This window comes from Onychomys torridus, chromosome 3 (assembly GCF_903995425.1).
Source record: "Onychomys torridus chromosome 3, mOncTor1.1, whole genome shotgun sequence".
In the NCBI taxonomy this organism is placed as follows: Eukaryota; Metazoa; Chordata; class Mammalia; order Rodentia; family Cricetidae; genus Onychomys; species Onychomys torridus.
The window spans coordinates 40,471,672-40,499,667 of NC_050445.1; the positions used below are offsets into that span (position 1 = coordinate 40,471,672).

Sequence of the window (27,996 nt, forward strand, 5' to 3'; positions counted from 1 at the left end):
CATTGAAAAGTGTTACTGTTTTTAATGCTGTCAATGACTTCTTTTTAAGCCACATTTCTGTACAGAGCTGTAATGAATGAACATGACATGTAAAGTGCAAAGGATGGGGGGCTGAGAGCTGAGGAAACACTAGACAGGGGATCTGGGAATGAATTTCCACTGAGCCAGAAGGGCCAGGATTCAGAATTAGAAATACTGGGCCAGTGTCTGTGCCTTTCTGGCTGTGAGGTTGTGTGCAAGTCACTTTGCATTGCTTTGCTGAGCTCCTTCCATGGGAAGAACACCCGGTTGGATCCCTGTCACATAGAAACCAGGCTCTGCCTGAAGGCCAGCATGACCAGTAGCTGAATGGTTTGGAGCAGCCCACTAAGCCTTTTGTGCCTCAGTGAGGGGTATAACAGAACCTTGCAGGGCTGTGACGTTCTGTGAGCTGAATCCGGAGGGCTCAGAAGTGTCTAACCAACACTCAGCGTTAGGTGTCAGTGGTATAAACATAATAAACATTTGTGTGTGTGTGTGTGTACACATGCACCACCTTGTGAGTTGTCACGGTTGGCAGCAAGCCATTACCTGTCGAGTCATCTCGCCAACCCTGCCTAGCATTTTTACATGGGTTCTATGTATCAAACTCAGGTACGTATCTACAAGGTACCTAGGATAAAATCAACCTGCCCTTTCTCCTCTCCCTGGAATCTATCTGCCTCCAGTCAAAATCCTGGTGCCCCCATCACACATGTGGCTGAATAAGGGGATACTCCTTAAATAAGCCAGCTCAGCACTCCACGATATCCCTTAGGTCTATGGGTCTCTCTGCCTTTCCTCCAGACCTCCCTACTATAAGATCTAGAGCCACCTGAATCGTGCTCCTAATCTCCTGCTGCTATTTTAAAGCAAAACAAATAAGCTTCCCTTGACTTTAAATCCCTTTGACTGCCCAGAAAGCAAGCTGTGAATCAGAATGTACCAATCTAACACCTCTGCTAGGAGGCAGAGCATGCCACCACTGCAATGACAGAACCTGGAATTGGCAGGAACTGTGCCCATCCATACACCACCAGAGAAACACTTCCTGTGGCCACTCCAAGGGCCTGCTGCATGTCTGTCCTTGACTCTCTTGTTCGGTACTCAGGGATGCAGCTGTGGCCACAAAGGATCTTTTGTCCATCTACAGCCAAATAGCTGGAAAGAGCAGCAAGCACAGTAAGCCGAATCAGCCCAACATCTGACTGCAGTCATAACCTCATCAACCCCAAGCTTTCCACTCTGGTTAAGAGCCTCAGGAACTCACGGAAGATCTGGACCAGGAACATAGGCCACAGCTGGGCCTGGGGCAAAGAAACACACGTGAGCTTATACAAAAACATTGTATTTACTGTTTATATTTCTTCTTCTTCTCATACCGATTCCCCGACCTGGAGCCCAGCCAGCTTCTAAGGCATCCTGCTGTCTGGTTCTTGAAAGTGGGGCACTATGAACATGACTAGACATTGTAAAAAAGTGGGGAGTCCCCCCTCCCAGCAGATACAGAAGTCGGAAGAAACTTTCTTGCCTAGCTCAAGCTACAGAAGCTTCCCAACGTAGCCCCTTAAGAGGGTCCATCCCCATGGATGAACTTGCGGAAGAAATAACGTCTCTTAGAGGCCTGGAGCGGAACCAGTCTCTCACCTGGAGACTGAGCTCAGTAGTAAGGTTGTGTGTGTGTGTGTGTGTGTGTGTGTGTGTGTGTGTGTGTGTGTGTGTTTGCTGCAGTTTTAGGGTGCTAAGCAGGAAGAGGTTGGTCTGGTGGAATGAGATGTAAATGTGGGGGAGGGTACAGGAAAACAGAGGATATGTTTGGGGTAGGGCCACCTGTTGAGAGCAGTTATAGTCCTTATGAGAATGGTCATCACACCTACCCAGAAGAGGAAGAAGAGAGTCCTGTCCCCACTTAGACAAAGGACAAATGACACACAAACACTTTGGGTCTGAGAGTGCCAGAAAGGGGCACTCATTGGCACAGAAAAGGGCAGCCAGCCCTCATCTGCCAGACACGGGCTTGGTTGCCTCATTGGCCACCACAGCCCACTCTGGGTAATGTCACCCCTGCCTCTGCCACTCCTGCCTTAGTACAAGCTCTGCTGGAGACTGACATTGTCATCCAGACTCTAGTTGGTGGAGTAGAGACAAGGGGGTCCTGCTCCTGACATGAGACCTGTCAATGGCTATAATCAGCTTGTTCCCACAGTCCAGTGCTTTGAGCCAGACATATAGAACTCTTCTAGCAGGCACTAGGCCCACAGACTCTGTCGGATAAGACCCCAGAGGTGTGCTCTCAGAAAGAAGAGCCACAGAAAAGTATGCATTCATCTTTCCTGTCCCAGGACCTGCCCTGCAGGCTCAGAAGTCCGAGTCTGCATCCAGGAGCTCGGCCTCCATTAGGTTAGTGCGGGAATGAATGGATCCCAGCCCCTGGAGGCGGCCCTGAGCCCAGACTCTGGGGGCTGAGGCACCAGGGAGAAATGGGTCTTGATGGGGACTAGGCTCTGGACAGAAGGGGTTGGAGACTAGAGTCCAGGCTCCCTGCCGACAGGACTCCCCTGGTCCCCAGGCATTCGCAGCTACCAGGCACTTCTGCCGGGGCAGCTGAGGAAGCCGCGGAACTGCACTGGTGGGGGCAGCAGGGGCAGGGTGGTGAAGCTCAGGGGCTGGCCCCAGTGGGCACACCTCCTTCTTCCTCTTCCTCCGCTTCTTCTTCCGGCCCAAGCGCTTCTCTAGCTCTGGGGAGATCTCTGCCTCAACCAGCCACAGGTTGGCTTGTTCCTCCGGTGGCACTGTCAGAGAGAACAGGGCTTAGGGCTTTAAGTCCGTCCTTGCCGCCCTTCCCTCCCCAGAACCCCTGTTCTTCAGCTCTGGAACCCATCACTCTAGGCTCCCCAAGCCTTGGCACCCCTTCAGGTCCTCTGAGGCCTTTCCTTTCTTCCCCCAGTCTAGCAGCCCCATGTGCTCCAGTCCAGGAGTTCCTAGCCCTGTGCCCCTTGCCCCTCCCTGCAGAAGCCAGAGCCCTCATACCTGGAGTTGCCACAGGGGTGACGGACACATCCTGAGGCAGTATGGCTCCTCTCCGAGCCACCATTTTGGTGACATGCTGGGCCCAGGCAGAGGAGACATCAGCTGAAGGTTCATTGAGGTCAAAAGCCAAACCCGCTTTGGGAACGAAAGGACAGAAGGACAGTGACTCTTCCTTATGTCACACCACTCATCTTTCTTAGGCAGTCCCTCCCACTGCAGCTGGCAGAGAGTCCACCCTGCAACCTGTGATCTCGGCCCATTCAAAATTGGAGGGGAGCAGCCTCTGGTCCCCAAAAGGTATAACTTGAGACCGTAAGTCCAGTACCAGCACCCTGACTTCCTCTGGCCCAGAAAAGCCACTGGAGATGGCAGAGAAGAAGGGAGAGGGGGTAGATTGCTCAGAGAAGCACACCAGCAGAGAACAGGCCGGGAGAAGAAAGAACCAGGGAAGGACCCAGTGTGGAAGACTGGCGCAGAGTGGAAGTGTAGAAGAGTCTTATTTCTCAGTTTGCCAAACTGTCCGTGTGTCCTGGGTGGGAACAGGTCAGGTACTGTGGAGGTTAAGTGTCTCAGTGGGAGACCAGGCTGAGACTCACCCACAGGTCCGTCATGGGAGACAGTGTGCATGCTGAAGGAGAGCTCCTGGCCCGGGTTCTGCAGCAGTTCACGCCGCTTAGAGAAGGCCTTGGCAATCATCCTGCTCTTCTTGATCCTTTTGGGCTCGTCGTCACTCTGCCCAGTCAACCTGAGAACAGACAAGACAGGGTGGGGCTGGAACATGGAAGAGCAGCTACTTCCTTTCAAATCCATCGAAAGACCTGGAATTCTATGTTTAAGGATCTGAAGTCCTGAGGACTCTGAGAAACTGAGGCCTTCATTGCAACAAAGCATGCCTAGAGCTCCTGTGGGTCCTCCTTGCAAAAACACTGGCTGTCAGATTCAGTTTAGGCCCAAACCTCATAGGGTCAGAAGCTGTCACTAGAGGGCAGTGGTGAGCTGCTAAGAAGTTAGCCACACAGCTCTGGAGCGTGCTTTGGCACACAGCTGCCCCAGCCTGTGTTTTGGATTAGACAAGGCCTCAAGTGAGGACATGAGCCTGGGGGGAAGACAGGAAGGACAAGATTAGATGACTGCTAACCCCACCTGCACCAGGTGCGCCTCCAGATGAGCAGTGTTGCCTTGGTCCAGACCCAGGTGCTCATGGCAATACCAGTACCAAACATGGCGAATAGATTGATCTTCTCCACCAGGAGACTGGGCCGATTCTTGATCTCACAGTCCGGAATGGGCTTCTTAGTAGGCAACCCAATGGTAACATTGGCCTGGCACCTATGGTGAGGGATGGTCAACAGCTGAGGCTGTCTGAATCCAGTAAGAAGGCTCCCAAGTATAAAGCAAGCATAAATCCATTCAGGAAAGAGCTGAGCCCCAACATGATTTTCATGGTGCTCCCTGGTTGGATGTGTTGTCTGTGTGTGTCAGTGCTGGAGACAGAACCTAGGCCACAAGCATGCTAGACTCTCGCACTGAACTATACCACTAGCCCCATGGCATTCTTTGGAATCATCACGGGAACTTTTATAAACTATCTGAGCCTCACATCAAACCTCTGGGACAAGAATCCAGTGTCACCGTGGTTACAGCTTCCCAGACTGGAAGGTGGAAAGTGCCAGAATGAGCCAGAAGCAGTCAGGGCAAGTGTCCCTATCCCCTATTTTATTAATGAGATTTATTTATATCTATGTGTCTGTATGTATATGTTCTGTGTGTATATACCACTTATATTCAGATGCCTGCAGAGTCCAGGAGAGGGTATTGTATCCCTGGAGCTAGAGTTACAGGTATTTGTGAACTCCAGTTATAGGTACTGGGAACTGAACTCGGGTCCTATGGAAGAGTAACAAGCATTCCTAACAGCAGAGCCATCGCTCCAGGCCAGGAGTATTAAGGGGAGTTTTAACCAGGGCCTCAGGAGCAGCAGGCATCCTTTCAGGAGTAGAGACGACTCGATTACTCTTGGTTCACCTTCACTGGGACTCAAAAAAACCTCAAGCAAAAGTGGCAAACATGACCAGGTTGCTGAACTGTCATAGGACCTGCCCCTGTGCAGTGACTCAGAGAGAGCCACGGAAGGCAGAAGGCACAGAGAGTGAGAGAGAGCCCAACTTCTGCAGCCAGATCAGAATCAGGCAGAGCACATGGGCTGGCTTCTGAACAGGTGCAAACACACAGGACAGCCTGCACAGGGGTAGCAGACAGACAAGTGCAGCTGAACAGTAATGTGAAAGCTGTATCTGAGGCAGGACCCCGCAAGACAAGAGAATGGGATGCTTCTTTACAGCCGGGGCTCCAATCCGGCCACTCCCACCTCTTAGCCCCGCCCCCGGCCACTCCCACAGCCGAGTCCCGCCCCACTCACTCACAGCACATAGTCCCGGAAGCTGCGCTCCCACTCAGCCTGATTGAAGAAGTCATAGAAGTGGCAGCTGAAGGTGATGAGCACAAAGCCAAAAGCCAGGAAGCCAAAGATGCCTGTGGAATTCAGGGGCAGGATCAGTTAGTTACCAGAAGAGACACTGTAGCCACACCAGAGAGAAGGGCAACTTCCCCCACTGAGCACTGAAGACAGCCTAGTAGTCCAGGGTGACTACATGCTGGGCTCAGGTCAAGAACCTTATCCTCCAAAATAAATCCAGAAGGTCCTGGAGGCAGCTATGGGAGGCCACAGGGAGGGGAATGGGCCTGTGGAAGTAGTCTTGGCACTGACCTGGATTCTCTCACTTCTTACAGGGACTTGCCACCTCCACTATCACCTCCACCTTGGCTCTGTCCCCTGGGTACTTACCTCTCCCCACTGTTTTCTGCATCCTGGAGGTCCCAGGAGGGTCCAGCATTGAGCTGACCAAAGTCCCCTGCGCACTACTCACCCAGGCGCAGCATGGTCTCATTGATCTTGCTGGCGGCCTTCTCACTCAGAAGCCCAGGATGGTTGCTCTTGATGGAGAACAGAGTCATGACACCTGCAAAGAAAGACAGCTCAGGCATTAGCCAGCGAGAAAGAGGGAGGCCACTCTCCTGGAAGGGGAGGGAGGGAGGTCCCACGGCACTGGAGTCCTGTGACTAACTACGCCCCACCTGACTTAAAGCTTAGGGAAGCAGAGAATGGGAAAACCGCTGTTGGCAAATATGCTATGAGCCAGGGTGACCATGGCAGAAAACAGCCAAGGACGGGAGAGGAAACCATGAAAGCTATTCTGATGGAACAACAACAACAGTATTGCTCCTACGGTGTGTGACAGACATAGAAAATCTCAAATTTTCTAGGAGCCACGTTAAAAAAGAAACTATAATTTTACTGTATTTTATAAACCAAATATATCCAAAATAGAACCACTTCTACATTCCAGATGACAAATTATTAGTGATATAATCTATATCTGGGGTTTCCCCCTCTCTTTTTCCTATTAAATCTCCAACACCCTATGTCTTTTAAACTCAGAAAGCATCTCAGTTTGGCCTCATTTCAACATCCATGGCTACCAGTTACCGTATGGGATGGCACGGACGTGCAACATACAGCAGAGGCTTGGACGCTCTGCCAGAGAGGCAGGGAAGAAGGCTGAACAGAAGGTTGACAGTTCAGTGGGAGGGAACCAAAGCTGACAAAGCAAACCAAGGCAAATGAGCTAGAGACCAAGGCACATCATGAGTGGCAGATTGAGACGGGAAATTCGGGACCAGTAAATCTGTACATGTTGTGAAAACTGTTTGTGTATGTTAGGGGTTGAAATGACTTGGAAGCCAAGCTCCAAAAACATGACAGTATATATAAACTAGTGTTAGCACACATAAGCAATGGCCCCAAGATGGTCCGCATGGACCAGCCAACTGTCCCAGGGTGTTCATAATACAAGTATACTCCAACAAGGGATAAAAGGGTCTGGAATCCAGCCCAAGCTGGATTCCCCTAAAAAAAAAAAAAAGAAGAAGAAGAGGTACATTTTTCTGTCCTCAGAGAAGTGCTGTCCTGCTTATGGGGTCATCTTCTTCTATATGGCACCAGTCTTGGGTCTTGGGTCAAAAAAATGGAAGGCAGCAGAGCTGGAAGCCCCGATTCCTACTTCCCCGGAGCAGGTGCTCAGCGCACTGTTCCCTGGCTGGCCCTGGCTGAGTCACTCACCTCGGATGAGGAAGTAGCCGCCCACAATAAGCACCAGGCCAATTGGGGCCAGGACAAAGCCAGCACGGTACCGGTAGTTCTTGTAGCCCACAAAACAGATACCGCTCACAGAGTCTCCATCCACCTGTGGCAGGAAGGCGTGGGAAGGATAGTTAGTTACTGCGCTTCGGCCAAGCTCACCCCTTTCAGCCACCCCCTACCACTATACCTGGGCCACAGCGAGGATTGCCACAGTGAGGACAAACGGCAGTGACCATGTGAGCAGGTGGAAGTAGGAGGTCTTGCCCGAGAGAGGCTGGTAGGTGGTGCCCAAGGCTTTGAAGGAGGTGTGCCAGGCGTAGGTGAGGACCACGAACCAGACCACTCCAGCCATCAAGGCATAGTACACGATGACAAAGATGATGACGCAGGACAGAGTCTCGCTGGAGCTGTGAACATGCGGGATGCCTCTTGAGGCAAGCACTTGGTACTCTTCTGCCAGGTTGCTCCACCCTGTCCCCAGGTCCTAATCTACTAAAGCACGGAGGATCCCTGGGAGTTGAGGACACAGGTCAGATGTGAAGAGGCTCAATTCCGGTGCTGAGACACAAGCCATGGTCTCAACACTGAACATAGTAAGTGCTAAATCCTACCCAGAATGGTCACCTTCAAGTGCAATCCCTTTCTTTGGTGGAAAATGTGCATTACGGTCTTTCTCCTTCCACCCTCACCTCTGGGTCCCCAAGATACTTACGTGGGCTCCCCAAATCTCATGGTGCCGTCTGCTCGGCAAACAATCTCCCGGCGGGCACCATCCATGAACTGGGCCAGCCAACCAATGCTGCCCACGAAGAAACATGCATTGACATAGAAGAGAATAACCGCAGGGTAGCGATTGGAGTTCCGCCAGTCAGCCACAAAGGTGGCCTAAAGGGAGAAGTGGCCGTGCAGTGAAGTGAGGGTCTGTTCTGCTGCAGAGGCCCTGATCTGAACCCAAGAACGCCCCCCTCCCATAATCTCCCATGGGTACCCTACCAAGCCACTCTGTTTTAGAGTCCCTGCACCTTGGGCTGTCAAAAGTCCAGTGCCCTGGCCCTTGGAACAGCGCTCACCAGTGTGAAGAGTGTGCAGAGGCCGGTGACCGCCCCGAAGGCTGCGATGTAGCTGTGCATGTCCTGGTGTTCAGCCTCAGTGAAGAGCGGGTTCTGGCACTGGATCCCGCAGCCCTCCACGTCCTCATACCAGCTCTTGGGGTTGTCTGTCCGCACCAGCGGTGCTTCACATTGGCCTGAGCTGTTGAACTTGATGTTCTGTACCTCGTTCTGGCACAGGGAAGGAGAAAGGAAACGCCAACAAGAGAGGTAAGTGAGGGCTGAGGTTCCTGTTTGGGAAACGCAGCAAAAGCAGGTATGCCGGCTGGAGGCCCACTTGCTGCTCCACGGTTCCACAGCCTTGGACAAATTATTTGACTACCCTGTATTTCATTTTCCACATCTGAGAGAATAGCCCCTACCTCATGACAGCACCTAAGGATTAGGTTAAAGTTTCCACAATGGCATTTGTATGTAGAAAACGATAATTAGTATCATTACTGTCGTTCTGTTATCACTTCAGATGTCTCTGTTTTCAAACCCACACTAGCTCACACCCATCTTCCTACTCCTGGTGCCTCACGTGTGTTTGCCCTGACTCCTACATATAACAAAACCCCTGAAGACAGGAGGTCATCCATAACTCTACAACCCACAACCAAAACAGTGAACACTCAGAAACTGTTAGCTCAACGTGTCACCTCAGGACAACAGAGAAGCCTCCGTAGAGACCCAGACAGTGGTTTAGAGCTTGGGTGTGTGCCTCACGTGTCTCGTGACTACAGACGCAGGGTCTCCTAGGAGACACATCTCTGACTCCCCTGCATTCGGTTCCAAGCTGCTGTGTGCCCAGCTAGACCACCCTATCTTGCCCCACAGAGCACTTACTGGGCAGCCTTCAGGGAAGTGGTCCGGGGTGCAACGCAGGAAGTCCGGCCACCCTCGCTCCCGCTCCACAATGGCACAGGGGCCTCGGGTGGCCTGGCAGAGGGTGCGGCTGGGTAGCTCCACTCGGTCATTCTCACACTTAGGCATATAGACAGCACACAGCAGGGGCTGGATCACTGCCCAGCAGCGGGGGGCATTCCGGAGGCCTGGGAAATGGTGACAGTGTGGGTACAATGTGGCAAAGACTCTCTCCTCATTGACCCACTGATACAGCTGTAGCCCCGGCTCCCTAAGCCTTTGCCATACCATTTCTCAATAGGACATCTGGAGAGGGCAGTCTTGGTACTACAGGGCTGCCCCAGGCACTGCAGGACACCTCGCACCCCTAGACCCTGCTCTCTAATGCCAGCAGAACCCTGAGGTCATTGTGACAACCCAAAATATTCACCCCCAACTCCACAGATGTCAAGTAAAAGAGGGCCTTAAGAGAAGGGCCAGAATCGCTGGGCATAGTATAGCTCTTTAAAAAAATAATTGTTAGATTTTTGTATGTTTATTTTACATGAGAGTATTTTGTCTGCATGTCTACACCATGTGTATGCCTGGTGTCTGTGGGGTCAGAAAGGCCACTAGATCCCCTAGAAATGGAGTTACAGCTGGTTGTGACCTGCCGTGTGGGTGCTGGGAGTCCAACAGGGTCCCCTCCGCAAGAGCAACACGTGCTCACAACTGCTGAGCGGACTGTCAGCCCCACATGGTCTAATTCCTCATCACATGTCGGTTACATGAGTGCGCTCCTTTGTGCCAGTGAAACTTGGGGCTCACTGACTAGTGCAGACACTATCATCCCCTTACCCTTCTTAAAATGGCTGCCCCTTTTGAATACTCTGTTGAGAGGTGGTAGGGCCACTGACTGAGAACCTCAGGTGGGCAGAATCTCCTTAGGGTGTTTTCTAAACCTTTCCATAGGCCTCTCTCTTCCAATGCAGAAGGGCTGTGGGACCCATTCACCAGAACCAAGAGATGTTTCCCCGTGCCCAGCCCCCAAAGCCCCTTTTCCTCTTACCAAGTTGAGGCAGAGAGAGAGGAGTTGGGAGTTTAAGAAGAGGTACTCAGAGGAGCCAGGAACTCCAGAGCCAGAGGAGGAAACAGGTCAGATGGAGAGAAACAGAAGAGGCTCTGTCCAGTGCAGAGGGAGGAAAGACAGACTCTTGTCAGCACAGACACACAGATGTTTCCCCAACCCCCAACCCAGCCTAGATGTTGATTTGCTCATCCCAGGTCTCAGCTTGCTCAACTGTCTGCCTCATGGCCCCTCTAAAATCACCCCTACTTTGGGAACACCAACATCCCAGGCAAGAAGTTGTACTAGGAGACTCTTCCGAGAATCTGAGAGCCACTGTGGCTAGCTGACCCACTGTCAGGCTAGGGATGGTGGGGTTAGCAATGGACTGCAGGAGTAAAGAGTATGGACATTGTGATCGGTCTGCTTAGGTCCAGATCCTGGCCCCACCATCCCCTGACTGTGTGGTCTTGAACATAGTACTTTATCTCTAGCCTCAGTCTCCTTCTCTGTAAAAAGGAGATGACAGATTTACCTTGTGGAATACTGGCCACAGTGAGAAACGGTACAACACATATGTGTTTGGCACAGCACCCATCAAGTACTAAGACCAAGACTAGCTCTTTTTAGTACCAGTCTGAGACCTAGGGCTTCACAGCTCCAAGAACACTCCAGGGTGCCAAGAAAGTTCCTGCCAGTTATGCTGCAATATCCTCAGACAACAGTCCCTCCATTGATGCCATCACCATCAGCTGGGAGCCTTTATCACCTAGAGAGAGGACCCGGTCCGGGGAAACTCTGAGCCCGTGGGTATAAGTGGGAAACAGAGCAGTTGTGGGTGGGGGGAGGGCATTGTGCAATGTATGTGTCCCCACTAACACATCATGACATCCCAAGAAGAAAATTCATTTAGAACCCTTGAACTATTCAGTGGTCAAGCTTAACAACACAGTATGCTGTATGTAGCATGTTCAATATTTCCCCATGTGACCAAGTGGCTGAGCTGGGGCTGTGGCTAATGGCTCCTGCCCAGTGTCTGGAAAAGAAAATCAGACCACATATTGCTGGCCTGGGAAAGGGTCCAAATTCAAAAGTAGTGACATGATGTCTATTTAATGCATGTCACTTCTGCACCATCCTTAAGATAGAAAAATTGTTTAAGTTGAACCACTGTAAATTGGGGCTGTCCTTTAAATGCAGACGGGGAGCCAATGATATGGCTCAGTAGGTAAAGGAGCTTGCCGCCAAGCCTGACAACCTGAGTTAGAATTCTGGGCCCCCATGGTGAAAGGAGAGAACTAACTCCCTTAAGTGGTCATATGATCGCCACATGTCCACCATGGCATGTGATACACGTGCAAACACACACACACACACACACACACACACACACACACACACACACTGTAATAAAAATTGTTTTGTTTTGTTTTGTTTTTTTAAAAAAAGGCCAGGCAGTGATGGCACATGCCTTTAATCTCAGCACTCAGGAGGCAGGCAGATCTCAAAGTTCAAGGCCAGCCTGGTCTACAGATCGAGTATCAGGACAGCTAGAGCTGTACAGAGAAATCCTGTCTTCAAAAAAAATAAAAAATTTTAAAAAATAAAAATGAAATCAGATGAGACTCTTCTCCATCTTGAATACGGTGACTAGTCACACATCTCTATGCTTTTTATAAAACATTTTTTAAAAACATACAACTCTATGCTTTTGTCTAAATTCACAAAACTGCAAAGGAGAAGCATGGGGTTGGGGTAAAAGTTGGTAAAAGGCGCTTGCCTAGCACACATGAAGGCGCAAATCTGATCCTCAGCACTACATAAACTGGGCCCAGTGGTGCATGCCTGGAACCCCAGCACTAGGAGGAGGCTGGATGATCAGGGGTTCAAACTCATCCTGGACAATAATACATACAATGTTCAAAGCTAGTCTGGGATATATGAGAACGTGTCTCAAAGGGGGGTGGGGAGGAGGATTTTATTAAATGCTTATTAAATAATACGTTTAAAATACAAAAGTGGGAAAGCTACCTGGAGCAATTTAAGAAGCATCAGGCAGTTTTTAAAAATGTGTTATTTTTCTGGATTTTGTGACATTGTTTCCCCCCTCCCCTTTTTTTTTCTAATTTTAAATGTTTTATTTCATACTTTAAAAACAAATTCTCTAAGGAAAAATAGTTAATTTTTTGTTTTTTAAAGATTAAGTCTTACTATGTAGACTGGCCTGCAACTTACTAGTAGTAGATCAGGCTGGCCTGGAATTCACAGAAATCCATCTTCCCCTGCCTCCCAAGTGCTGGGATTAAAAGGCTGTGTCAATAGGGGACGCTCCCCCACCCTCACTCCAATTCTTACATAAAAGAAGTTTCCAGGGGCTGAAGACGGGTGAGTGCATATTGCTCTTGAAGAGAACCTGAGTTTAGTTCCCACAGCCGGCTGCTCATGAACCCTGGACTCCAATTCCGGGGGAATCTGCGTCTCTGGCCACCCTGGGCACTTGCACTCACACGTACACACACACATTCAGAATTACTAATAAGAATCTTTTTCTTAAAGAGAAAATTCCAGGTGGCTCAAAAATAACTACAGTATTTAAAAAATAAAGTAGTAGAAGAAAAGATGAGAAACAAAGGGGCGTGTGCGTGTACGTGTGTGTGCACGTGTTTATGTGCGCATGTGTGTGTGTGTGTGTGTGTGTGTGTGTGTGTGTGTGTGTGTGTGCTTTGAGTGTGGAGACCACTCCATCACTCTCAACCTTGCTTTTTTCTCTAAAACATCGTTACATTTTTATTGTGCTACTGGGGGAGGGGCTGTGCACCGGCACACACATGACTGGGGGATTTCAGGACTCTTCTCCACCGCGTGGGTCCTGAGGACTGAACTCAAATTCTCAGCCTTGGCAGCAGGTGCTTTTGCTCACTGAGCCATCCCAGCAACCCTCCACTTTATTATTCCAGACAAGGTCTCTCCCTGAGCCCAGAGCTCCTTGCTTTGGTGGACCAGCTGGCTCCCAAGCCTAAGGGATCCTGCTGTCTTTTTCTCCTCAGCCCGAGCATCCTAAAGGATCTGCTGTCTTTTCCTCCTCAGCCCGAGCATCCTAAGGGGTCTGCTGTCTTTTCCTCCTCAGCCCGAGCATCCTAAGCGGTCCGCTGTCTTTTGTTCCCAGCGCTGGGATTACAGCGGCGCCCCTCCACGGCTAGAGTTTTACACAGATGCTGGGAATCTGAAGTCAGGTCCTCGGCCTGCAGGGCAAGCACTTTGCCAACTTCGTTATTTCTCCCTCCACGGTGGTTTGAACGAGCAAGACCCCCACAGGCTCATACATTTGAATACTTGTTTCCTAGTTGGTAGTATTGTTTGGGGAGAATTCGAGGCGTGGCCTAGTTGGAGGAGGTGTGTTACTGGGGACAGGCTTTGAGGTTTCAAAAGCCCAAAGCATTCCCGGGTAGCTTTTTCTTTCTGTACCTCATACTCACAGATCAAGAGGTAAGATCTCAGCTACTGCTTCAGCGCCATGCCTGCCAGCCTGCTGCCAGGCTCCCCACCATGGGGGTCTCTACCCATCTCATACTGTGAGCCAGCCCCAAATAAATTCTTTTCTACTGTAGGTTCCCTCGGTCTCGGTGTATCACAGCCAACAGGACAGTGACCAAGGCACTAGCCTTATTTTGTTTTGTTTTGTGGAGCTGAAGACCAAACCCAGGGCCTTAGCACTTGCTAGGCAAGCACTCTACCACTGAGCTTTTAAACCCCCAACCCAAAAGCGACATGTCCATTAGTTGTTCATTCTTTTTTTTTTTTTTTTTTTTTTTGAGGGGGGTGTTTCAAGACAGGGTTTCTCTGTGAAGTTTTGGTGACTGTCCTGGAACTCACTCTGTAGACCAGGCTGGCCTCGAACTCACAGAGATCCCCCTGCCTCTGCCTCCCAAGTGCTGGGATTAAAGGCGTGAGCCACCACCACCTTTTTTTTTTTAAAGATTTATTTATTTATTATGTATACAGAAGAGGGTGCCAGATCTCATTACAGATGGTTGTGAGCCACCATGTGGTTGCTGGGAATTGAACTCAGGACCTCTGGAAGAGCAGTTGGTACTCTTAACCTCTGAGCCATCTCTCCAGCCCTTTGTTTTGTTTTTTAAGACAGAGCTTCTTTATATAATCTTGGCTGGCCTACAACTCACTAGGCCTCAGACTTATAACAACCCACAAGCAGGAGCCTCCTGAGGTTGGGATTTAAAATCATCGTGTCTGGCTATGTGAATTGTTTTTTAAACTTTGAAGTAAGAATGATTTTTTTCCCTTTTTCAAAGCTGAGGACCAAACCCAGAGCCTTACACTTGCTAGGCAAGCGCTCCACCACTGAGCTAAATCCCCAACCCCGAGAATGACATTTTAAAGCATCACACACACACACACACACACACACACACACACCCCAAACAAACAAACAAACAAAAAAACCCAGAAGCTATGAAATAAATTAATTAAAAAAAAAAAAAACTTCAGAAAAGACCTGATAAATTCAATAGGGTAAAAACCAAAATCATGGGGTTAGAGAGATGGCCCAGCAGGTAAGAGCACTTGCAGCTCTTCCGGAGAACCCAAGTTAGGTTCCCAGAAGCTACATCAGGAGACTAACAACCACCTATAGCTCCAACTCCAGGAGACCCAACTCTCTCTTCTTGCCTCTGAGGACACCCTTGCATATGTGATGTACACACATATATAAAAACAAATCCTTTTTTTAATCATAAGAAAAGTAGCATACTGAGAAAATATATTTCCAGTATATATCAGAGATAAAAGGCTAATCTCCTTAAATGCACAAAGCTCTTCCAAATCAGTAAGAAACGTATAATCCTGTAGAATGAGGGACAAAGGCAGAATTAATCACACAGATAAGGAATGTGTGGCTTTTCAGAATATAAATCTTCAGTCTCAGTCTTAACAAGATAAATGCAAAATAAAACCATGGTGAGATATAACTTTTTATATCCTTTAGACTAATAAGGATGAAAACATTTGAAAATATTGAACCATCAAGCACTTTTATATATTGTCAGAGGTAACAAATATTGTTAAACTTTGGGAAGACCACTTACTATCAGAATTTTATAGCAATTTTACTTCACAAATTGATGATATATATCATTGTTCACGACAGTACAGGCTGTAACAGCAAGAGTAGGAAATATAGCTTGAGTTCATATCCTTCATAGGAGACTAGCCATACATAAAACACACACGTCAGGCGCTGGGATGAAGCTTAGTGGTAGAGCAAATGCCTCATATGTATAAGGTCCTGGGTTCCAGTCCCAGCACAACACACACACACATACACACACACATCCCACAAGCAATACAATACAACATGGGGCTGGAGAGATGGCTCAACAGTTGAAAGCACAGCCTACTTTTCCAGCAGAACAGGGTTTGAGTCCTAGCACACATACAGCAGCTCACAACCATCTCAGGTGTACACACAGTGCACAGCACACACTCAGGCAAAATATCCTGTGGTTGTTTGAATGAGAAAGGCCCACATAGGCTCATATATGTGAGTGCTTGGTCCTCAGTCGGTGGAACTTTTTGGGAAGGATTAGGGGGTGTGTCCTGCTGGACATGGTGTATCACTGGGGGTGAGCTGTGAGGTTTCAAAAGCCCATGCCAGTCCCAGTTAGTTCTCTCCTGTGGTTATTGTTTCAACATGTAAACGCTCAGATACTGCTCCAGCACTATGCCTGCCTGCCTGTCTGCTGCCATGCTTCCCACCGTGATGATCATAGACTCACCCCTGGAAACTGTAAGCAAGGCCCCGATTAAATTTAAATAAATTAAATTGTATAAGTTTCCTTGGTCATGATGTCTCTTCACAGCAATAGAAAAGTAACTAAGACATATTCACAACACAAACATTTTTAAAATGTATAACAGAATACAATTCAGAACTATGTCTACTAAAGTATACTGAAATGCAACAGTGTCCAATATGGTCCAATATTCATTGTTCAATGGACACGATGTACTGGAACCTGTTGAAGGAACCCGAGGAAAGACAAAGGACATCCAGAAATACATCAGGCATCTTAAAAAGGACATGAAAAGCCAACCTTAGTGGCTGCCTCTGAGGGAAAATGGGTCCCAGGAAGCACAAGTGAGGTTTAGTTTGTTCCTTTTCAATTCTATGCCACATGTATGTACCACCTGTTCTTTCAAAGCAAGAAACGATGGTGCACACCTTTAATCCCAGCAATCGGGAGGCAGAGCCAGGCCAGTCCTGTGAGTTCAAGACCAGCCTGGTCTACATAGGAAGCTCCAGCCCAACAAGCAAGGCTCCACAGTAAGGCCCTGTTTGCTTTTGTTGTTTATTTTATTTATTTTGGGCATTTTGAGACAGTCTCACATAGCCAAGGATAACTTGAACATTTGCTCTTAATGCTCCAATCTCCCAAATACTGGGATTACAGTTGTACAACACTGGGTCTAGCTTTCGTTTTTTGTTTTTTCCTTTTTGTTTTTAGCAACTAAGCTTAAAAATAAAGGGGGGGGGTATATAAATAACTTGGACAGAGAAAAACTTCCTAGAGAGAGAAATGAATCCAGAAAGAGAGAAGTTTTATCTATTAACTTTTTAAACTTTTATTTTTTAGAAGTTTGTAACATTTATTTACGTGTGTGTGTGTGTGTGTGTGTGTGTGTGTGTGTGTGTGTGTCTGTGTGTGTCTCGGCTCAAGTGTGGTCAGAGGAAAACTTGCAGGGGTCGGTTCTCTCCGTCCACCCTGTGGTTCTGGGGATGGAGTCCATCAGGCTTGGCAGCAAGCACCTTTACTCCCGGCACCACCACACCAGCTTTATTATTTATTCACCCTGCCTCATTCATTCATCTATTTATTCAGAGGTAGGCGTCTCACTACATCTCCCAGGCTAGCACTGACCTCAGGACCCCCTATTTTATTCTCCAGAATAACTGGAATTACAAGCATTTACTACCACAACTGGTTTTCTTTTATTTTAATAAAATATGAAACAAAAAGAAAAACAGAAACACAAGTGCTGTAATAATAATAGTATTAGTGTATGTACATTTTTATATTAATGGAATTTTGACATTTATTTATTTCTACTTAGTTATTGAGAGAAAGTCTCACTAGGTAGCCCTGGTTCACCTGGAACTCACTTTGTACACCAGACTGGCTTTGAACTCATGGAAATCCACCTGCCTCTGCCTCCCAAGTGCTGGGATTAAATGGCTGTGTTACTATGCCCATCTATTGATAGAATTTTAAAATAACGTTTTGTACAGTTTGATCCAAACTTTTATTACCGACTGTGCATTCCACAATGCACATGCGGAGACTAGAGGACAATTGAGAGAAGTCAGTTGTCTTCTCCCACCACGTGGGTCTGGGGACAGAACCCGGTCATCAGGTACAGAGTGCATGCACAAGCACATACATGCAGACAAAACGTGAGGCACAATACACACACACACACACACACACACACACCACAATAAATTAATAAATATAAAAAACAATAAAAGTGGATTTTGAAAGATGTGTGTATACATGTGAGTGTCTCCTCATTTACTACGTAAATCAAGAGAATGTGGTGGCTCTCACCAGCAATCTGGAACTCTGAGATAGGAGGATCGTTGAGAGTCCAGTGCAAGCTTGGGTTAATTCCAGACTACACGAAAGTAAGTTCAGACCAACCTAGATTACATGAAACCTTGTCTCAAACACACCATACACACACACACACACACACACACACACACACACACACACACACACAGAAAGAGACAGACAGACACAGTTACAAACATAGACACACACACACACACACACACACACACAGAAAGAGACAGACAGACACAGTTACAGACATAGACACACACACACACACAGAAAGAGACAGACAGACACAGTTACAAACATACACACACACACACACACTAGCCCAAGCTCCCCACTTGATGCTGAGATATACTACTTTATATAAAGTAGAGTTCTTAGCATGTGGTTCACCAAAGATCCTCATAACGTTAGCAGAACTACTGCTCCATCCCAGTGGAATCAGCTGCCTCAGGTACCTAAAATACCATCAGGTTCATCACCACCTGGACGTTACAGTGCCTGCTACACCTGCACGGGGTCTTGTTTACCGTGGTACTAAAGCACACATGCGTTAGCTCACTAACTTGTTCCTTCACACCTAATTATTACATCCTTTTTACTTTTTGGTGCTGCCAATTGAAACTGGGGCCTCACAAATGGGGCACTAGTCCACTGAGTTCCACCTCTAGCCCTGTACTTCAATATAATGTGCTCTCTTTATGCTCCTACATGCTTTCCTAATTCTGTAATTCTATTTTATTATTTGTGTGGGTCTGGTTGCCTGTGTGTAAAGGTGTGGGCACCCTATGCCACAGCAAGCATGTGGAGGCCAAAGGACAGCTTATAGGAATCGGTTCTCCACCATGTGGATCCCAGGGATTGAATTCTGGTCAGGCCTGGCAGCAAGCACCTTCACCCATTCAGCCATCCTACAAAGCCCCAGTAGGTAATTTAAAACAAAAACAAACCCCACTTTTTAAAGATTTATTCGCTCCAATTTACGGATATGAGTGTTTTGCCTGTATGTATGTATGTGCACCACGTGCATTCCTGGTTTCTTTGGCTATCAAAAGAGGGGGTCAGATCCCCTAGAACTGGAATTATAGATATGAACAGTCCTGTGCTGGGAACCGAACCTTGGTCCTCTGCCAGAGCAGCAAGTGTTCTTAAGCACTGAGCCATCGCTCCAGGCTCCAACAATTTTGGAAAATCTTAACTGGTACACAAAACCCACAAATGTGCATATTAATCTGATATCACATAATCTTTGAGACATGCATATACTGGATAATGCTTAAATCTGGTTAAACATATTTATCTTCTGAAACCTTTGCCATTTCTTCCTAGCGAAAACTTTCAAAATCCTTTCTTCTGTTTTGTTTTGTTTTGTTTTGTTTTTTTAAAGACACAGTAGATAACTGTTCTCTAGCGTCAGCAGAGCTTGCTTCCTAACTGACTTAGCACCCATTGGTCCATCTGTCCTGCCCCTCCTGCACCTCTACAGTCCCCAGACTCTGGTAAGCACCAATCCACTCTCAGCTCCTACGCGACCAGCTTTTATATTCCACCCAGGAGGGAGATCACACAGTACTTGTCTTTCTGTGACTCTAATTCCATCCATGGTTTCACACACAGTCTTGTTCTCCATAGGGCTGAAGAGCATTTCATTCTGTATCTGCATCATGGTTGGTTTTGTTTTTGAGATAGGGTGTTGCTCTGTAGCCCTGGCGGGTCTTGAGCTCACAGAGCTCCACCTGCCTCTGCCTCCCGAGTGTGGGACTAAAGGCGTGCACCGCCCGGGGCATGTTTCCTTTTCCATTCATCAGCTGATGGATGCTTTGGTTTTGTTTTCTTAGCTGTGTGAATAATGCTACGGTGAGCAGGGGCATGAAGCTGTCTCCTCAACCCACTGATGGCACTCCCTCTAGGCTCGTATCTAGGAAAGGGATCTGGTCACAGAATAGTTCTATATGTAATCTTTTAGAGGAACCTCCATAGTGATTTCCACATACCTTTGTGGCAATTTCCCTACACACATTTGAACGTTAATGTAGTCATTTATCAAACTTCTATGATTTGTGTTGTTTTGTGTCTTGTTTAGAAAAAAGAAAATCCTTTTCTCTTCTTCCCCGCCTCCCCCACATTCTCACTAGCACCTTGTTGCCTTTTTAATTTTTTTATATTGTCTATTTTTTATATCAGCCATTCTTACTGGGATGAAGTGACATTTCTGTGTGGTTTCAAGTGGCATTTCCCTGGTAACCAGTGATCTGAGTGTTCTGTCTTGTGCTTATTGGCATATGTCTTCTGTTGCTTTTAAGGAATGTTTCTTTAGAGCTATTCCTCCTTTTTAAAGCAGCTTGTTTGTTTTCATTTGGTTTTTCTATAAAATGAAATGAGTGTTGAAGTTCTCAGTATATTCTAGATAGACGATCCTCCATTGTTTTAAAGCCCATGTGTTTTACTTTATAAATGAAGATGTTCGTTGAGTTTGGATTTCTCTTACATCGTGAGCGTGGGTGGGTTTACCAGCAGCCAGAAAAGGTGAAGGGCACGCTACAAAGACATGGTAGCTAAGACAATGTGAGAGGAAGAGAACAAAGATCCCAGAAACATACACACACACACATATTTGATTTATGGCAGTGGTAAAGAGCAGAAATTGATTTTAAAAAATGATGTTGATCGAGGCCATATATGTGAAACTAGAACTCTAAAAACAAACAACAACAACAACACAAACCCCCAAAACCTCTCAAGTGAATTACATGCCTAGACGTGACAGGGAAATATGTGAAGTTCTCTCATAAAAGGGGAAATTCATGATTTGGGGAGAGAAAAGGATTTTCTTTTTTCTAAACAAGACACAAAACAACACAAATCATAGAAGTTTGATAAATGACTACATTAACGTTCAAATATTCACACGAAAAGAATATGAAAGTAAGCCATGAAGATATTTCTAAAACTCACACCCAACAAAGGGTTCATATCCAATATATATGAAGAATTCCCACAATCTAATACAAATGACAGGTAGCCCTCTGGAGAAAACAGATCAGTAATTTCCACAAGATACTTCACAAGAGAAATCCAAATGGTCAACAAACTTCTGCAAAGATGTTTACCCTTACAAGCAATCAAGGAAATGCAAATTAAAATAATAAGGACTAACAAAGTAGCTTTGAGGTAAAGGGATTGCTTCATATGTATGGGGCCCTGGGTTCAAATACCAGCATGGCTAAAAACTCAAAATTAAAATTACATTAACCGGGTCTTTAATCCCAACTCTCAGGATGCAGAGGCAGGAAGAACTCTGTGAGTTCAAGGACAGCCTGGTCTACAGAGTGCGGTCCAAGACAGCCAGGGCTACATAAAGAAACCCTGTTTCAAAAACCAAAAAAACCCAAACAAAACAAAAGAATAAAATGGACAAATTGCAGTATGTTCATATGATGAAACCACTGAGTAACAAAAAAGAGCTGAAATAACATGGGTGAATCTTATGTAATAAAGAAGCAAGACATCTGGGCATGGCAGCTAACACCTATAATCTCAGCACTGGGAGGCTGAGGCGGGAGGATTACTACGAGTTTGAGGCCAGCCAGAGCTACAGAATAAGACTATCTATCCAACAAATAAATAGTTAGCTAGCTAGCTACAGAATAAGACTATCTATCCAACAAATAAATAGTTAGCTAGCTAGCTACAGAATAAGACTATCTATCCAACAAATAAATAGTTAGCTAGCTAGCTACAGAATAAGACTATCTATCCAACAAATAAATAGTTAGCTAGCTAGCAAGGCTTGGGAATCGGGGGCACTTACTAGCACATGAGGCCCAGGTTTGCTCTCCACCTAAATCATGAAGGATACAGCTCAGTTGTAGGGTGCCTTCATAGCAGCTGCCAGGCCTGGGTTCAGTCCTCAGACATTACGTTATAATTATTTTTATCCAGTATCTTTGTATTTTATGTACTTTCCTGTAGGCCTCATTGAATATTTTGCCATTAAAAGAATAGAAATGTGAAGTAAAAATGAAAACTTTGGCCTATGGGTTTGTTTTCTGTATTTTCATACTTCACACACACACACACACACACACACACACACACACACACACACCTATTTATTTAATTATTTTGAAACAGAGACTTGCTATGTATGTGCTAAACTGGCTTCAAACTTACAACCATACTTCTGCCTTAGCCTCCCAAGTGCTGGGACTCAGACATGTCACAATGTACATACACACACACACACACACACACACACACACACACACACACACACACACACAGAGTTTTTAAATTGCCCTGATGATCAGCCTGTTTTTGGAAAAAGCCAGAAGGAAATTCTTCCTAAGCGATCCTTGCCAATTACCCACCATCACCAACAACATCCCAACTTGAGGTCTGAAAGACCAGTGAGAAATTCCTCCCGGTTTTCCGGTCTTTTTCCCGCTGGCTGGACCCTGGCTAGGCAACAGAGCCACACACCCATGTGTACACAGACACGGCACAGGAGTGGTAGAGGAGGTTATGTGCTGGCTCTCAGGGCCTATCCCCTCACCTCCTGCAGGCTTCTCTTCTTTGCTTTCCTGCCCCACTTACTAAACCAGATTTGGCCCCAGGTGGACCATGCCTGGACGTTATGTTTGTCTGGTCAGTTTGGAATGCAGTGCAGGACACATTTCCAGCTGTAATGGGGGCAGACGCTAAGTAAGTAGAGAAGCCCGAGCCTGGAGTGACAAAAAACTGAGTTCTATACACGCCCAGAAACCAGAATGACCTAGTTGTAAACTTCACCATGTGCAGATTTGGCGAGCTGAGTAAACGAAGCATAGAGTAGCCTGTCCTCTATGGCGACTCCTCCTTCCAGATCTGTTGGGAATCTCCCTGTAGATATCCACTGAGCAGTCTACCACACAAGCCAAAGCCAAACCTGCCCATCCTTCTTCAACCTTCCTCTACTAGCAGGAGAAAGGAATGGCACCACCAGCCCCAGCATCTCACACTTCCCCCTGCTCAGTCAGTCTGGCATCCACTCATCAGCAAGTCTACCTCCGACGCTCTGTAATCTGTCCAACCTTCCATCCTATTAGCCCGATCCTGACCACCATCATCTCCCACTGAGACTATTTCATCCATGTCCTGAACAAGTAACCAGGATCCAGGTTCTCCTTCTCTCTGGCGGCTCTTTCTATAGCAACCCTTGTCCCTCAGTTACTACATATGTGTGCGCCTGAGTGTGTGTGTGTATGTACACCGCATATGCAGATGCACTGAGGCCAGAGGAGAACATTGGATGCCCTGGAACTGGAGTTACAGGCTGCAGTGAGCTACCACACGTGGGTGGTGAGAACCAAACCCAGGTTCTCCCTAAGATCAGCAAGTGCTCTTAACCACTGAGCAACCACTCCCCATGTTTATGTGTTTGTTTGTTGTTGTTTGGAGAAGGGATCTTGAACTTTAGCTGGCCTGGCACTCACTCACAACGATCCTCCTGTCTCAGCCTCCCAAAAGGTGGAATTGCTACCATGCAGCACCAGACCCAGCCCGAAGTAATCTTTCAAAAATGCAAATGGGATTACATTTTTCCCTTGCTTAAAAACCTTCTCTATCAGAGACCCCTTGTCATCTTTTGATGGATAACATCTCAGTTTCCTAAGGGGTAAGAAGCCTTGGCTTTCTAGTGCCCGGAGTCTTATCTCTTACAGTTCGGATTTTAATGTGCCTTGATCCAGTTCCATGCCTCTACTCTATTTCTTTCTTTCATTTTTTTTTCCCCCGAGACAGGGTTTCTCTGTGTAGCTTTGCGCCTTTCCTGGAACTCACTTTGGAGACCAGGCTGGCCTCAAACTCACAGAGATCCGCCTGCCTCTGCTTCCCGAGTGCTGGGATTAAAGGCGTGCGCCACCACCGCCGGGCTTACTCTATTTCTTTCTAAGTCCCATGCTCTCTTCCTCTAAAGCTCTGTACATGCTTTCTCCTCTTTCCATTCCTTGTCTCAACCCTCCCTTGGCATTCCTGCCTACTTCTCAGGTCACTGATGAGATGTCAGTTTCTCTGGGTATCTTCTCTTGCTTCCCGAAGCTCTTTGTGTACTTTCAGCACCTACAATGTCACCATACTTTTCACGGGTATTGCTAACACCCGTTTACTGGTTCTTTTTCCTCTTGAAATCAGAGAGCTCACTTCTGTATCTCCATCTTGATATACCTCAGTCCCTGCCCCAGGATGTGATGTACTCAATGCAGAATTGAGTGAGTATGTGGATGGCTGTATACTCAGCAGCTCTGAAATACACGATCAAATCTCTAATTTTTTTTTTAAGATTTATTATGTATACAGTGTTCTGCCTCCACACCAGATCTCATTACAGATGGTTGTGAGCCACCATGTGGTTGCTGGGAATTGAGCTCATGACCTCTGGAAGAGCAGTCAGTGCTCTTAACCTCTGAGCCATCTCTCCAGCCCAAGCTAGAATATCTTTATCACCCACAAAACCACTTGCCAAACTTAGACAATGTCTAACACTAAATCAGGACCTCTAATTCCAGACAGAACAAGCACTCGCTCCTGCTGAAACATACCTGTGATTCTCACATATGACTTGCTTTCACCTTGTCTATCTACTGATTCAGCCTGTGCCAGCACCCACTTCTGTCCACACACAGAGAAGAGATCTAAACTGTAAACGAAAAATGGGCAAGAGCAGGAAAGAGCTCAGTGTGACCCACAGAGCTTGCACCCCTGTACAGTTCTGATTAGGCAGCTGGTGGGGCTGGAACATGAACAACCAGCAGGGGGTTTTAACTCTTGCACAATCCGGCCAGCTCGGCAGCTGCTCCCAGGCATACAGGCTGGAAGAAGGTGCAGCCACTTCCTCCTTGTCTGCTGACAACTTCAGAGGGCAGCTTTCACATGTCACTTGGGAGAATTCAATCACAGGCCCCAAAAATAAGTTAATATTATACATAAAGAGACAGACTATTACACACACACACACACACACACACACACACACACACACACACACAGAGTATATCCTTTCAGCAACACAAAACTTGATGATTATCTGGTGCTGAGCGATCTGCATTTTGGGGTTGTAAGCCTAGCCTTTAACAGCTGAGCTATCTCTCCATCCCCACCCAGATCTGCACCTAAATTCAAGTCTTATTTCAGGTGGTACTCAGAGATACCTTGTTGAATCTTTCTTTTCTTTCTTTCTTTCTTTTTTTTTTTTTTTTTTTTTGGTGGGGGGAGGAGATGTTTTGTTTTGTTGAGACAGGGTCTCACTATGTAGCTCTAGCCATCCTGGAACTCACAGAGATGCCTGAGCCTTCCGAGTGCTGAGATTAAAAGCATGAGCCACCAGGCCCTGCTGAATCTTTATATATATAGTTTATTAGTGTGTGTGTGTGTGTGTGTGTGTGTGTGTGTGTGTGTGTGTGAGAGAGAGAGAGAGAGACAGACAGACAGACAGACAGACAGACAGACAGTACAAACAGGAACATGGGTACCATGGTACACAAAGGGCAGTCAGTCAGCTTTCAAAACTTAGTTCTCTCCTTTTGGCTTGGGCTCCGGGGATCAAACTCAGATCATGCACGGCAAGCTCTGCTACCTGAGCCATCCTGTCGGTTCTTTCATGCTCCTTTTTCATTCTGCCAGTCTTTCGCACATATATAACTTCAAAGACTACAATTATATTCCCTCTGTATATCCATTCTTATATCTTCTATACTACATTTATGTAAACATATTATCATAAGTGTGTATCTGTGAAATCACACAGACCTTACATTATAGTAATTTATGGATTTTTTTCCAAAGCTACTGTTGATTACAGATAGCTTCTGCCTTAGATTCTGACTTTAGATTCTAAGGTTCTCAACCTTCCTAATGCTGCGACCCTTTATTACCTCCCCAACCCATAAAATCATTTCACTGCTACTTCATACCTGTAATGTTGTTACTATTATGACTCGTAAATAACTGTGTTTCTGATGGTCTTAGGTGACCCCTGTGAAGGGGTCATTCGAGACCCACAGATTGAGAAATGCTGTTTTAGGCCATCACCTCCATGTAGGATACAGTTCTTCCTCCTGGCTATCAGCCATCCTCCAAGTTCCTCCTCCAGCATCTGCATCAAGCCAATAACCTCATGGCTTCAGGCAGCATTCAGCCTCAGTTTAGAACTCTAGTGGTCAAGTTGACAATGGCAGTCTACCTACGTATAACACTACCTCCGACTAGGATCCTCACCAGCCTAAGGGGAAGAGCTAGGGCACCCCAGGCCAGTCTGCCAGGCCCTCAGGTTTGCTCCTGGCTCTGGATTTTCTTTTCTTTTTTCCATCAAGAACAGCTTTTATGTCACACTGGGGGGGGGGGGGGGATGGGAAGGTGACAGGGTTAGTTCCCCTCCCCAGCTGACAGGTAGGTAGACAAACCATTCTAAAGAACCTCGGAAGGGCTGGTTTGTGTGCAGTCTGAAGTTTTCAGGCTCTGCCACAATTCTACCCCAAGTAAAGAGGACTGTGGGACTTCCAGCTACCCTGGACGGTGTCCACCGGCTCCCAACACCCCGGACTCAGTGTTCTTCCCTAGCACTCACTGGCCTGAGGCTCCACATTTCTAAAGAACCGCAAACAATTGCTAAAACTGTCTCCTTCCTTCTTAACCCGAGTGGATCAGAGTGTCCATTTTTCAGATAAGGAAACTGGAACGTGTAGAAGCAAGACAAAAATCACAGGTTTCCTAGACTGATCTAAATCAGTATTACCAGGCGGCTCACTTGGCTTTTAGTTATTACTAGGGGGCATCTTTTCCTTCATAAATTTCACAAGTATTTCCTCACCCTTTCCCTCCAAATTCTTAAACGCCTTTCACCTTCATGCTTCCCTTTCTTCTCTCCAACTCGGATTTCCCGTAGGTCTGAACACTGCCCATTGGAATCCCTGTGGACCTTGCTTCAAGAATACATCTCCTCTCCTTTGCTGTGGCCGAGAGCTCCCTACTCACCGCCCCGCGTCTCCCCAACGCCATCCTTGCTCAGCCTCTTTGTAACCGACCGGCTTCTCCAGTCCTTCGCTCTCACCCACGGGAGGGTCCCCTTACCGCATACAACCTGCCCCCCAAAGTTCCAGGCTCTCCCGGGTGCAAGCCGCGCCCGCGCAACAGTTCAGGCCTGAGCCTTTTCTTTCCATCACCGTCCGTCCCATCACCTCTGCGTCGCAGTCCCGGCTCCCGCGCGCTTACCGGACCAGAGCACGAGCTTGCCGTGCGCTTCCTCCTGGGAGTCCGAGTCCCCAGCCAGCAGAGTAGAGGTGGCTCCGTAGGGCAGCGCCGAGCCCAGGCACACGTTGTAGCGCAGAGGCTCGCAGTGGGCGGCCCGGCCACAGTGGCTCAGCAACGGCGGCGGAGGGCTGGTCACCGGCGCGTTCCTCCTCCCGCTCCCGCCGGCGCTGCGAGGCCCAGGCCCGGTCGCGTTCCCGCTCAAGGCCGCCCCCCGGCCTGGGCCCCCCAGCAGTACCACCAGCAGCAACTGCAGCAGCCTCGGGGACGCCAACTCGGGCCCACGCGCGGGGCGGGCAGCAGCCATGGCCAAACCCGCCAACTCAGCAGAAGCCGAGGCGCCCCCGCGCTCCCCGGAGTCCCTTGGCCAAACACACGACCCCGGGGGCCGCGGAGGCTACTTAGGCGACCGGTGCGTCCCGTGAGTCTGGGGCCGGCTTTCGCCAGGCGCAGCGCGCGTCCGGGCCCCTCGGCTCCCAACTTTGCAAACTTTGGAACCCGGGCCCCATGTTGGGCAGCGCAGGCCCGGGCCAGGATGCACGGACTCCGGACTCCCTCGCCTGGCGGTCGGAGTTGTCTTCAGCCCTGGGAGCCCCCTGGGGCTCCGATCTCCAGCCCCATTCCCTCTCCCACCATTAAAACCAACTCCCAGCCCCTCGATGGAGGCCAGGCGCCGGCCGAGGGGTGCGGGAGTCGATCCCCGGCTCCGCCCCCACGCCAGCCCGCGGCCCAGCAGCCACCTCCGTGCGAGCGCGCCGCAGCCCCCTGAGCTCTCCCTGCCGACTACCGGGCTCCTTTGTTGCTCTAGCTGGCCCGGCTCTCTGGAAT

General features: G+C 47.9%; 1 protein-coding gene across 3 annotated transcripts; it reads right to left on the reverse strand.

Moving 5' to 3' along the window:
* Window positions 1–2: 2 nt before the first annotated feature.
* On the reverse strand, window positions 3–27,991 carry Smo (smoothened, frizzled class receptor). 3 transcript variants are annotated; one of them, XM_036181291.1, is made up of 13 exons: window positions 27,133–27,196; window positions 10,253–10,365; window positions 9,187–9,392; window positions 8,320–8,529; window positions 7,962–8,134; window positions 7,437–7,656; window positions 7,229–7,352; window positions 5,976–6,068; window positions 5,472–5,580; window positions 4,192–4,377; window positions 3,645–3,793; window positions 3,049–3,183; window positions 3–2,810 (listed from the first exon to the last, which is right to left on the reverse strand). In XM_036181291.1, the coding sequence occupies exons 3-13, from the start codon at window positions 9,331–9,333 to the stop codon at window positions 2,377–2,379; spliced, it is 1,980 nt and encodes a 659-aa protein (XP_036037184.1). In that variant the 5' UTR covers window positions 9,334–9,392; window positions 10,253–10,365; window positions 27,133–27,196; the 3' UTR covers window positions 3–2,376. The 3 variants fall into 3 exon arrangements, with proteins under 3 accessions (XP_036037184.1, XP_036037186.1, XP_036037183.1); XM_036181293.1 differs by lacking the exon at window positions 27,133–27,196 and adding an exon at window positions 26,896–27,089; XM_036181290.1 differs by lacking the exon at window positions 10,253–10,365 and having other exon boundaries at window positions 27,133–27,991.
* Window positions 27,992–27,996: the final 5 nt, after the last annotated feature.

What these genes read in the sequence shown, in the direction of transcription:
- Smo (XM_036181290.1), bottom strand. Translation starts at nt 27,475, where the DNA reads ATGGCTGCTGCCCGCCCCGCGCGTGGGCCCGAGTTGGCGTCCCCGAGG. An exon ending in ATGAGATTTGGGGAGCCCAC is followed by an intron (nt 7,657 to 7,961) that starts GTAAGTATCTTG and finishes GCATGTTCACAG; the next exon opens with CTCCAGCGAGACTCTGTCCT. An exon ending in CAATCCTCGCTGTGGCCCAG is followed by an intron (nt 7,353 to 7,436) that starts GTATAGTGGTAG and finishes TTCCTGCCACAG; the next exon opens with GTGGATGGAGACTCTGTGAG.